Source organism: Aptenodytes patagonicus, chromosome 3 (genome assembly GCF_965638725.1).
Source record: "Aptenodytes patagonicus chromosome 3, bAptPat1.pri.cur, whole genome shotgun sequence".
Taxonomy (NCBI): domain Eukaryota; kingdom Metazoa; phylum Chordata; class Aves; order Sphenisciformes; family Spheniscidae; genus Aptenodytes; species Aptenodytes patagonicus.
Genome location: NC_134951.1, coordinates 126,214,281 through 126,227,609, shown reverse-complemented (window position 1 = coordinate 126,227,609; position 13,329 = coordinate 126,214,281). Strand labels below are relative to the sequence as shown.

At 42.7% G+C, this 13,329-nt stretch overlaps 1 protein-coding gene across 3 annotated transcripts in view; it reads left to right on the top strand.

The window, feature by feature from the left end:
- The window catches only part of PLCB1 (phospholipase C beta 1), a 412,203-nt gene extending 399,104 nt beyond the window's left edge, over positions 1-13,099 (top strand). Inside the window, exon 32 of one of the 3 annotated variants that reach the window (XM_076335119.1) lies at positions 9,780-13,099. In XM_076335119.1, coding sequence (XP_076191234.1) covers positions 9,780-10,010 — 231 coding nt within the window. In that variant the 3' untranslated portion in view covers positions 10,011-13,099. The remainder of the gene's footprint in view (positions 1-9,779) is intronic. The other 2 variants (XM_076335120.1, XM_076335121.1) reach the window with 2 other exon arrangements.
- Positions 13,100-13,329: the final 230 nt, after the last annotated feature.

The following is a 13,329-nucleotide window of genomic DNA, read 5'->3' as shown; positions in this document are numbered from 1 at the left end:
TTTAGTTGCTTGTTTTGAAGACAGTATCTAAAATATGGACAGCACTTTGTAAAAGGACCAATTAAGAAGCTCGATTTGAGCTGTGTCACCAGAGTTATTTATCCTGGATCCACCCCAATAAACTAAGGGCAGTATCTGATGATAGATGAGACTTCACTGGAGTTTCTCTGGATTTATTGCATTGAAACTGAGCAGATTCTCTTTTGCTTATAGTGAAGCTAACTTATTCCAGTGAGAATGAAAAAGAGCAGAATCTAGCCTTAAATTGTTATACATGCTCATGGAGAGGCGATTTTTTTCCCATTCATACCAGCTCAAATTATCTTTAATCATATGCATCATGAGATGCATGTGTCACGTATTTATAGAGTCGTCAAAAAAACACTTGACAGCTTAAAAAAGCATTTTATCCACAAAAGGAAACAATTACACAAAATAGGCATCCGAAAGAAGAGTGCTTCCAAGTATACAGCTCACAAGGCACAGAGCAGGGCTTTGCATGAGAATAAACTGCTGTACTGATGAAGAAATAGGAAACAAAGTCATTGTGAAGAAAATCCTCCTGTAGCATTCAGTACGAGCTCTCTCTTTAAAGAAAGTGCAAGAGATCTGACGTTACTAATAATAATACAACAGCTGGTAGGAAAAGATCACCAGTTCAGGCTTTTGCTGTAAGGAGCTTCTCTAACTCAAAAGTTTTCAGCAGAGGTACAGTACAGGCATATGTATATATAATACACATGTAACCTGGGCAACACTGATGGGCATCTCATCACTCAAACATTTATTTTTTAATAATAAAAGCTCTTGGAACAGATGTTGGTTTACTATACAGAAAGAAGATACGAGTTTCTTTACGAGAGCGTTAAAATCTAGGAGCCCAGGTCCCAGGTTTCTTCGCAGTCCCATTGGTTTAATTGAGGTTGCAGTTAATAAAGGTGGAGACACAGATTGATGAAGGCCCTAAGGTTACAGTCTAATGCCTGGAGACCGCAGATATTAAAGGACTCATTTATATGGGGACTTGTTGTACATTAGGGAGGCATAGCAAATCACCTTCGCTTTAACAGGAAGAGACACAAAGCTGAAACATGGGAAGATAACAGTCAGGGGAAGTCGAAGGGGGAGTATATGAATAAGGGAAGATAACTCAGTATACAGTTTCTAGACTCCTTGGCTTGTGACATGCTTCAGGTGTTAGAGTGATTTTTTTCAAGCCCGTCTTGGGGCAATTTCTGAAGGAGAGTATGTGGACTGTGCAACCTGTTGACATAGGAAGGCAGGGGTGGCAGCAGTGGATCAGTCAAAAATGCAGCAAGTCCTGAACAAGCGCCCCTGGTCTCAGGAATAGCATGGATTCCCTTGTGGGAATATCGGCTTGGTGTGTTAGACCTTGTGTGAAGAACTAGGGGAGCTTCATCTGGGAGAAAAAGGATGTGGGGTGGGGCTGGCGGAAAGGAAAGGCCTGGATTTGGTGTCTCTCCTGTCTGCCATGGTCTGAAAAGTAACCATTATTTGAAAACGCAGTGATGGGCATGCACCGAGACTGAGGTCTGAGGACAGGAATCATTAATGGGAGCTCTCCAGTCAGTGTAAAGACATTTCCCGCACGGGCTGTCGTTTACCTAGTGCAACGCTGTTCCCTGCGCCGTCTCTGATACTGAGTGCCCTTAGGTTTTCTTTAATGATTCCACACTCCGGCATCTTACGAGATAAACCTCAGGTACCTGAACAGTTTCATTTCATGCTTAGCTATATTGTCTATGAGTAGCTATGTTAAGCCCAAATGTTAACACGGTGGCACGTTCCTTTTTGCACTTGCTTGCAGTCACTGGGAGAAAAAGAAAAAGAGAGCATTTAGGTGCTCTCTGCACATGTAGAGAGAGATGCTAGCTCCTTTCCCAGGCCTGGATAAACAGCTTCCCAAGAAACTGCATTTCCCAGCCGCTTTCTTTGGGCCATTCTTCCAGGTGGCAGAGGTGGGTATATCGCTTTTGGAAAGGTCCTGCAGAGGAGTCCCGGCTTCTCCTCAAACCCATCATCCTCACCTCAAGTCACCGTCTTCTGCAGCCCCCCCGTAGCACACTGGGTGCTGCAGAGGGACTGCAGCCATGAGGCGCGAGGACAACTAAGCAGCGGTTACTCCTTTGCCTTCCCAGCAGAACTCTGCTTAGTGGACGGAATAACATGGTCCTTAATAAGAAACTCCTTCTGTTTCCAATTAAACAAAAATTACTGCCTATAAATCACTTGATCCCTGAGCTCTGTTCCTCAATTTCACTCTCTCTGTTATTGAGCCTCCATCTGCTTTTAACAATTCTTGCTCCTCATACGTCTTTTAATGCTGTATCCCTCCAGAATGGCTTTCTAATTAAGTAAGCTCTGAAAATGAAAAGCAGCAGAACAGCAGCTTGCTTGCTCTCTGTACCCTTAATCTGGGAGTCCTCTATGTGCTATTTTGGAAGCTAAATTGAGGTCGCTGACATTATGCATATTTGTTGTCTGATGCAGTCTTAAAAGCCCCAAATCCTCTATTCAAAATTATCTTTAGGGACATGGGTCAAACATTTGCAGGAAGAAAAATAAGTATTTGGAGCTTTAGCAGATTTAGAGAAACGGGGGAGGAGCGAGAAAGGGGCCACAATCTCAGACCAGTATTTCTGTTGAAATATGCTTTCACTGACCGGTGAAAAGATCACTGTCGCTGGTGTTAAGAAAATGAACAGTTCCAATGACACGTGAAAAGGAAAATGGGAGCTTTGCTAAACAGAAATAGCCTGTAGAGGTTGCAGTCCCCCTTTTGTTACGAATCGTGTAGTAACCAGTTATTGCCTCTTGTCAAAATACATTCTGCTGAAATTGCACAGAAGAACTGAATGCAGTTGAGTTTCTCATCAGTAAAACAAAAAGAACAGGGCCTGTTTATGTGGAATTAAATATTATTCTGCATGTGGGTAGTGCCACGGTAATTATGGATACAAATTAGTATCACACTTCAACTGGTGAATAAATACAATAACCAAATACCAAAAAAAAAAGTCATTATTGTGCTATTTTGCTGCCCTCTGCCTCAAGGGGAAATAACACAACTTACAAATTTGTCACATTTGGATTCAGAACACAAAAATTGTTAAAATCTTTTTAAAATCTTGAGAATGAAGAGTTTGCTGTTGGAAATGTCAGGCATTGTTGGAGATACCAAACTGTTTAGTCGTCAGACTGGATTGTTGAGCCAGGATATGTTGAGTATTTTTCACTCATAATTCACTGCATCATTCAGAGCAAAAACGAGTGTGACCAGGAAAACAAAGCATTTATGAATAATGCAAACTAAGATAGATTTAAAAGGAGGGATAAAAGAAACACAAAACTCAAAAAAGTGGCCTTACAGAAGAATTGCAAGTGGAATGGAAAATCTGAGACTTAAAAAAGTTTATTTTGAGTCATATCAAATTTTCCAGTGGAAGAACTTAATCAAAACAAATGTGGCCGTAATGAATGTTTTCGATTCAACAAAATTGCATTTTGGTGGGGTTTCTTTCACCAAAATGTGTAACCAGTTGTATTTCATACATAACTTTACCAAAACATTTTTGCTTGAAGATTAATTCTTTGGATGCTTTTTAAGTGGTGACCCTTCCGTTATTTTTGAGTTGAAAATATATTTTAAACAAACATGTGAGCTGGAATGAATCCCAGTCCGTGTGGAAGTGGGTTGGTTTTGCCTCAGATAACTAACTGCCTCTGGCATGGGATCTTACATCAGGAGAACGATGCTACGAGGTCACACCGCTGTGCAGGCCAGGCATGCAGTATCTCAAGCTGTATGGGGAAGGAAGAGAGGGGAAGATCGTTTGGAAAACACTTTCATTACTAACTTCCGAAACGCCGCTTTTAAGGTACAACGGGAAGGAGCAGCAATGTTCGCATTAACAGCTTCAAAGGTGTTGCTGCGGCAGGAAGGGAGATGGGTTGGACATGGTTTCCCCCGCAATTTCCCTTTCCCTTGGGCTGCCAAAGTGAGGGGGAGGAGGTCGGATGGAAGCGGTGCTGCGTATCGGCCAGCTGTGTATCCGCCTCTTGTCTTCAAGCCATGGAGTCCTGCTGGAGGACTCACGGAGGCTGGCTGTGGGGTAGGTGCAGTAGACTTTCACAAGACGCTGGCAACAGCACCAGCCCACAGGTGCATTCCCAAATTTGCTGAGTGTGTGACAGGGCCATGTTTTAGTCCGCTGGTTGTTTTTAATGCACACAGTAAGGTCTTTGCTCCTGACACCTGAGGTCCTAGATCCGGATGCCATTTCTGTTTGTGCAGATAGCTACTTCCCACGCCTTGAGCTGCTGCAGAACTTCTCTTAACTTTTCTCTACATCTGAAACTTCTGGTAGCTCATTATTAGATTCTTATACCTCATTAGCCCAGCTTGTTTGCTTTTCCAGTTATATTAAAACAATCCTGAAATTTAAAACAAAAAAAGATTCTGCAGCAGGAAAGAGGGATGAGATGTATTTCAGGTAGTGAGAAGGGAGAGGAGTTCAGTATTCAAAGCCTAAGCTCAGGAACAAGATAATATGAAACACCGTAAATGTGGAATAGTTAAGGATTAAGGGGTTTAACACATTTATTTTATTTTTTAATTTTCTAATTGTTTTTTTAACCTAAACGCTCTATGTGAACTTCAGCCCTCCTGGTAACTCGTGTTGGCAGCACGTTGTGTTTTTCATGTGATCATTTTATTTTTGTTCTTGGTAGAAACAGAAGTTCATTAGATCACATTGCAAGTATGCAGAAGTCTACAGGGGCTTGATCAGGATAGTCTGAAACCGCAATTTCTGCTTTTGTAATTCTTTATTGATCACAGTTACTGTTTTTAATGCTATGGTCACTATTTTAACACTATGTTATGCTATGTTATTTTGGTAGGTTTAGTAACAGCTAGGTATAAATGCCACAAATAGTTTTAATAATGCCATCCGTTTCCTTTCCTGAGTGCGTTTTCCTTGCTTTTAGCTGAATGACCATATTGATTTTCACCTCCCACATTCCACGGAATGTTGCTGAGGCCGTTCTCTGAATGATGACCCTTTTTGGAAAGCAGTTGTAGCCAAGGATGCCGAAGAGCCCTTTGAATCGAGAGGGAATGCGAGCCGATCAGCTGGGCAGCTGGCTGGCCGCCAGGAGCTCCGCTCCCTGAGGCACGGGCTCAGTCGTGTAAAGCCCTGCTCATTTTCCGTCCCTAAGGCTAGGGGCTGTGTTGGTTGTAGTCGAGGTTCCAAGGATATGGTAGTGTTCATCTGGGGCACGAGGGCACGCGAGCCCAAGCCCCTCGGTCACCCACACTGCCTAACGGCTGGCTGAAGTCAAAGGGGCCCCTCAGGCACGGCTTCCCTGTGGAAACCCTTGTGGGGTACGGCTGACAGAGGCAGGACAGTCGCAATCAAAGCCTCACCGTATCTACTGTTACTTTGAGCAGGACAACTTGGTGGCCCAGGGGTCCGCAGCCTGTTCCAAGCCTGTGCTGGTGTATGTCTAGTTTGATAAACGATCAAATAAACGGAGTGGAGGAGAGCCCTTTCAAACCAGAGGTAGCTGAGGATGGCACCTCCCGAGCTTTGACCCCTACCTAAGCTTAATTTCTCTCCTTCTGTAATTGGGGGATAATAATACTGATACCTACCCATTTTGTAAAGCTGATGTGAGTATCAGCTGATGTTTTTTAAGTAGCACTGTTGGGTAAAAAATAAAGGGTAGGTAGATAGAAGCATACATTCAAGAGTTAGAGCTTCCGGCTGCAGCCGTCAAGAGCGACTAACACATTCATCTCGTGTCCCCAGGGACCCCACTGCAAACACTGAATGATGGCTCCAAATTTTAAAATATTAACTCATTGCCTGTAAGTAAAGTACACGAGAGCGTGATTTACCTGAACGAGAACTAATGTTTCCAATCCCTTGTGGGATACTAAAGCCTCATGGAGGTGACATTAAGAAGTCGTTTTTGTTGGGGGTTAAAGAGAGGACAGAGGATCTATAAGAGGGCAGATAGTGAGATAACAGAAGGAAGAAGGTTGTTATGTGTTAATGGGAACAGTGGTCCAGATAATGATCTGCCCGTCTAATCATCAGTCTCATTTTCCCCCCCTTGTCTGGCTCCAAGATCCTAAAAGCAAGTGTAGGTCACCTTGTTTAGTAGCTAGAGAGCAGAGAAATCGGGGTAGGTGGACTTGGGATGGGAAGCAACCCAAGGGGACAGAAACTGAACGGTAAGGCCACACTGGGCTGGAGTCTGGTGGGGTGCTGGTTGTGCAGAGAGGTTTTTACTTACACACACGCAGTGACATGGCACTTTGTCGTGCCGTCAGCAAGCCAAATAAAAGACGTACGTGACTACTGCTACTAATGGGAGGGCAGCTTTCCATTAGTGAATGAACTGTAATGTCCCTGCAAAGCCACCGAATATGGTTATCATTGTCTAATAGAAGGATACTGAGGCTTTTAAAACAAAAACAGCCGGGTTTTTTGAGCCAGCTGGTTTTAAGCAGGCAACTTGTTTCTTTAACCTTCACCCACAGCTGCTTGCCAGTGTTGTGCCCGGGGCTGGCGGTTGAAGGAGAAACGTAGCCAATTCGCAGTGAGACTGTCGTGAGTTTGCAAGCCCCAGGCTCGCTGAGGAGGACTTCAGTGAGGGGTCGGGTCTGGCAGTGGGACGGCTGCGTTGCGCCGAGGCTCACCAGTTGTGCTCTTCATTGCAGCTGGAGTCCTGTGTGATAGCCTGGTGGTCAGGGAGCGGGCTCCGAGGTGCTCGTCTGAAGCCGAGCAAGGGGAAGGACTGACAGTGCCTTTGAAATCAAAAAGAAAGCTACTTTTTACACACTGTTGCAGTTTTAATCAACCCTCCTTGTCTACTGTCTGCTCCTTCTCAACTAACTTCAACCTTCTCATGATTAGATATCTATATAGACTGTCTCTGGAGACACTGGAGAGAGAGAGAGAGGTAGCTCCAGATTCATGTCATTTCTATTAAGTGCTCGACTTAGGGGGGATTATCCACTGGAGGCACTTTAGGAGATGAATATTAGACACAACTGCTATCTAACAACATGCTTATGGTTGCACTGGGTTCAGATAACGTTCCGTTTCTGAGGGATTTCAAATATTTCTATTGCTCTTAAACCTAATTAAGCAAATCAAGGTTCTGAAGGAAGTTGAGAGCCGGGAGACTTTCTCTGACACTTGATTTTACATACCTCTTTCTATACCTGAGGTGCTCAAAATTTACAAATTCAGTAATTTGTAAATAAAGATGTACAAAAATGAGGTGGGGAAATGTGGTAGTCCGTCTCTGGCTCAGACACTCCTATATAAAGAAATTCATGCCCTTTTATATAAAACTTTGTTTTCCAGTGCTCTAGAGCCTTTCCCACGATTCCTAGATTTATAAAAAACATTGTATGCAGAGCTGCCTCTCCCTGCAGGAACTTTAACTGGCTTTGTGGGGTGCTCAGACACTACTGCGGATCTGCACCAGCAGCCCAGAGCCCGGCTGCAAACGCTCCTGAACAGGGAGAGACAATGGCACTTTGTGCGCGCGGTGCACAGAGTGCTCGGAGCCCGCTGGCGTGCCCTGCCTCTGCCATCACCGCTGTTTCGGATGAACCCAAGGAGTGTTTTGTCCCACGTCTGGCATAAATCTCCCTCTAACTGTGATAGCATCTTTGGGTAATCGTCACGAATAAACAGAAGGACTCGTCTTCCCCTCCCTCCCTCCCGTTCTTTTAAGCAGCGCGGGTATTTAGTAGTGAACTGTAACCAAAAGCATGATTGCACCGTGACAGCAGACCTTTTGCCTGGAACGCAATCTTTGGATTTGCAATATGACCTACGTGACTGCGATGCTGCGGCACTCTGAAGTAGAGACCAGTGCAGATGTAGCCTCTTGGTGGTTGAGAAGCTCACTGGGCAGCAGGCGTGGAGTTCCTGGGGCGGCAGGGCCCCGGCGGTCAGCTGGGCAGTGAGGGATGATCAGCATCGTTTGCGGGTTTTTCCTGCCAACCGCGGTACGGCACTGTTCCTCTGACAATACGTGTACTCTTGGAAGTGTTATCAAAATGGAGACGAAAGGAGGATCCCTTCAAAAATTTGTATCTAGGCATAAAGCCAGAAAACAAAGGAAGTTCAGAAAAAAAAGAAGGGTACCGCATGAAAGAAAGGTGTCATGGTAGTGATTGTCTAACAGTTGATACGAATAGATATTTTAGAGGCAGGGTGTATTTAACGCAACCGTTTGTGCCTCAGACTCGGTGTTTGTCAGCACTGTGACACCGAGGTGGGGAACTGAGGCCAGAACAGCAGGAAAATTGCCAGAAACAAGGCAGGAAAGGAGCTTTAGCAGGAGAACCAACAGGAAAAAGCCAGATCTTAGATCTTGAGGAAGAAAACCTGCAAAATTTGTCTAATTAAGGAATGTAGAACTAGACCGGGTGAGCTAAGGACGTCGATTTACACATCAGGAGAAAGGAGAAGAGGCCTCACAAAAATAAAATCGGAGATGCAGGATGAAAACCGGGACAGAAGCATGGGGAATGGGATTGGAAGGGCTCAGAGGGAGGGGCAGGGCTAAGGTCAAATGCTGTGGACAGGTCAAGGATGGTAAGAGTAGTACAGGTCCTAATGTTCGAGTGAAAATTTGTATTACCTGTTGAGAGCCGTCGCAATGGGGTGAAGGAGACTTGAAACTAGACAGGGTAGACTCAAGCATAGAGCTGAAGAATCAGAATTCATAGCACCTTTATGCATCCTGGAAAAACATATAGCTCAAAATACAATTGCCTAAGAAACTATTGTGAAACTGCTGCAGCTACAGTTAGCAGAACCTGACTCCCTCTTTTTAAGAAGGCGGGTGGACGGATGGTTGGATGGATGGACGGACGGGTGGAGCGGGTTTGGCTTTGGAACTCACCCCTTTTGCTTCCTGCCGTGCTCATATTGGTCATGATGAAAAAATTGGCTTTGTCTTCAGTTGAAACCTTCATACACATTAATGTTTTTTAAAATAACGGATCGTGCAGATCCTAATATGGGCACTGAAAACAAAGGCTATACAAATAAATACTGGGAAAGGGCCCACAGCTTCCTGAAGACTGATAGCCAGATTTCTTTCTGCATGCCTTTTGCATCCTGTTGACGATATGACACTTTTTCCCCAGTAATGTCCAAGACACATATTGCATTAATCAGATAATGTAACTTTCCATGATCTAGCCCTAAGAAATGTAATTCAGCTTTTTTTCCCTCCCTCTTTGACTCCCTTTGACAACTGACTTTTTCCTAATGGGTTCTCCAACCCAAGAAATCTGGCAGAAGTTATTATATTGTTCTCAGAGCAATGTTTGCGGTGTGATTAATGTGTGATTAGCTACCTGAAGCTTGATAAAGGCCTTGCTCTTTCAAAGGCTTATCCGTGATCCATACTGCACTTGAATCGGGTCTTGTGAAAGCCAGTGGAAGTATGGACGCCAGTACAGTTAAATCCACATATATTTTAAGGATTTGGGTACCCACGCACAAATGACCACACATTCCTTCAGCTTTGCAATGGCTGCATGGAAATCAATAGGCTTATCGGATGTGTGGCGCTAATACGAAAAAGAAAGGAATATATTCGTGAATCATGCAAAAAGGCGTTACTAATTTTCCCCCTGCCTCGTGTGGTACGTTCCCCATACTGTAGCACTGGTCTCATTAGATAGACCTGAAGACAGCTTGTCTCTTTTGTTGTAGTTGCAGGTGGAACTTGATCAGGAATATCAAGACAAATTCAAAAGACTGCCTTTGGAAATTCTGGAGTTCGTACAGGAAGCCATGAAAGGGAAAATCAGCGAAGATGGAGACCACAGTTCTGCCCCCTCCTCCCTGGCATCTGACAGTGGAAAATCCAATCATAAACCTCTGCAAAGTGAAGAGGAATTGGAAGAAGATAATCCAGAAAAAGTATTTGATACTACTTTTTAACTGCCCAAGAAACAATCAGTGCGCCTGGGCGCACCACTCCCCAGCTGCCCGTCTCCACTCTCCCGATGTGAGCTGCTGCTGAAGCGCTTCGGGAGGCAGGAGGAATCTGCATTCAAGTGCACATGTCCCAAAAGGAACATTTTAGAAAAAGTATTGTGCAAAGGTCTTCATTCTCATTCTTCATCTTCTTATTATTCTAAAGCTTAGTGCGGTTGTAATGGGAAAATTAATATGTTAACCATCGTCTCCTCTTTTTTTCCTCTCTTTTTTATTTTTGGCCAATTTACAATGGGTAATTTTCTGGCCGTGTTCACTGTTAAGAATGTTTAATGAAAACCAGTGTATTAAACGTGTGCAGATTTCCTTTTGAAGTGCCAGTGCAAGGTGCTCCAAACTAATACAGATCCTCGAGAATATTGCAACAGTACTTAATCATATTTGTTTCCTTCTTTGTAACTGCACCTTGACAGCCGTACCATCATTTTACATTTGCACTGAAACGTTTAATCCTTTTTAGCTTTGCAAGCACCGGTGGCTTGCTGTCTTGATATTATGTTTATCACGTGGAAAGAAATATATTTGCTGCTGAAAATTCTTGGAACTGTGGGGACAGGAGGAAAACAAAGAGAAGAACTCCGCCTGGAGATTGTCGGTGTCTGTGTACGTCTGTGTTTGTTACACTGTGTGGGTGCATATATGTTTGTATATATATAGCGCTATATGTGCACACACATCCGTCTATATACACACACGGCATGTTTCTGTTTGAAGTCGGTGCGGTCTCTTGGCCGAGTGAAAAGTTTCAGGGATAGGTGAGTAGAGAATCTTTATGAAAGCTAACGTCTGGGTTCTCCTGCTATAAAACAGTCATTGAATCATAAAATTCTTTTTGTGGTGTTAGTGTTGTAAATCAAAGTAGTTTTAGAATATAAATTTGATATATATTTTGCAGACTCAAAAGTATTGATTTTAAGTATCATATTTTAAGCTTACTGAATTTGATAGGATTATAAAATGTTTAGGACTACAGTATTTGAAATTTAACAGAATCTTCCATTATTTTTAAGACTGAGGTTCAGTTTTACTGAGGTCTGAAATTTAAAAGCAAAATATAAAAACCTGATCACTGTTATTTAAAAATGTATATTAATCCGTTTAACTGACGTGTTAAAACAAGAACAATCAAAGTTAGCGTACTGTGCGATATGCACGAGAGAAGTAACGGCACATTTCGAGGAATTTGTATCGGACGACAGAGGGACTTTGTGAAAGTCAGGATATTTGAAAAGGTAAAGAAACGCTATTCTCTGGATTCCCATACTAACAGAAGTGGGAATTGTGAAGCATCGCGGGCGGTTTCTTATTTGTACCCAAGCCGATGCATAATGCCGAAGGCCTTTCCCTCAGCCGTGTGCTGAAGAGGCGTCTTAGGGCAAAGGATAAACTAGCTCAGAAGACGTAGATTTGATCCTGCAGACTGGCGTAAGTGGCTTTTCCTGCGCACCACTGGGCTCAGTGCAACTGTTCTGAGGAGCGACGCTCACATGCTTGTTTGCAAGATCGGGGCCTTACTTTGTGTTAAAAAGCAATCGGAGAAGGAGGTCGATTACATAGGGAGGCATTTTAATACATCGTAACAGTTAAGTTACTTTACTTCCATTCCCTCAGGATTTTAGTACTTTGAAGTAACTTATTTTATTTAAATTTAAGCAATAAAATACAAATCAAGCTTAGGTTTTCAGTTAAATAACGGTGTGTGTGTATATAAGTTCAAATCTTGGACAACAAACAGTATTTTGATGTTTCTTTTTTAAACTTAGAGCAGAAGGAAAGAAAAATTGCACGTCGTTTGGAGATCGTATTTTGGATTAAGCTATTCTGGTTTATGATGGTGAAATTAGTGAACATGAAATTCGAAAATCTGACTTTCATCTTAGCGCTAGGAAAGGTGAATCCTCTGTTAATCCTTGTTTTGCACTTTGAAATCGGTCTTAATCGCTCGTTGAAAACGTAGAGAGTCAAGATGTAATGCTGCATTTTATAAAGTAAAAATGACATACTGTCTAAATTATTAAAAGAATAAACTGATGGCAGTGTTCACAATAAAACCGAAGACTATTGCATTCTAGAAACCGTTGTACAGCGCAGGCTTCTCGGTAAAATCTTAGCTCCTTTGGATTTCAGCGCTACGTTCCCGTGGACTTCAGCGGAGCCAGGACTTCACCACAGTCTTCAAAGAAACTTGGGCAAATACCAATTAACCTTTTATTTATATTTAAAAACCAATAAATATACAGGTTGGATTAAGTATACTATCAGCTGTAGTCATTTTACAGTACGTTTGTATTTGACCATTTCCTGTACTCACATTTTTTTATATCTGTACAGTGCCACTTTCTGCAGGTGTAAGGTAGTGTGTAATACTGTACATCTTGCATCGTTCGAACTATTTCAGTGAAACAGATACCATTTAATATTGCTATTACTTGAACTAGAGTAAGATAATGAAAAAAGGGTCTTTATGATGTGCAAGTCTCGTGCCTTTTATGTATTTGCCTTGTTCCGTGTTGAATGTGTGGAAATGCTGTATCGTGGACTTTCTGCTGTATAGAATAGAGCTGTCTATATTAAACTAGGTCGTGCACTTCAGATATCTTTACACTACTGAAAATAGCTTGGTTTTGGCAGTATAAACAGAATTTTAAAAATTCTAATGAAGGCCAGACATTTTAGATTTAACATGTTCATAATTACATTAATTAATGCTCATGTATTAGCTAAACAGTCACTGAAAGATAACTAAAGGGACATCATTGCTTGCCTTTCTTTGAAATCAGTGTTGCTCTTGTACATTGTATTAATAGTGTCTGTGATTGATCAGTCCTTGATGATTTGCTTTCAAAGTAGGATGAAATATTTCGGTTAACATGTACATATTTTTCGGTTCCTCAATCTACGATTGTTTCAGAGGCATAATTCACATTTTTGTAAAAATTCTATGCAATTTTGTGGCATGATGTTTCTTCCACTTGTAATTTTATGTGCTTACATTACAGATCCAAAGGACAAATAAAAATTTCTTAACACAAGACGGCTGTTTTCTCTGTTCATTGACTGAAAAGCCTCAGTTGACTCAGGAGACCTTACTGACCTCGAAGACCTTACCCTGACCCCTCTGCTCCCGGGAAGGGCGGTGCCACGAGGAGTCGGTGCAGTTTCCCTGCAGGCTCCGGTGTTCACAACAAGGAGAAGAAGAAATTGCCCGGGCATCCCCCGCCCCTCCCAGCAAAACGTGTATTTGCTGGTGCTCTGGAACAAG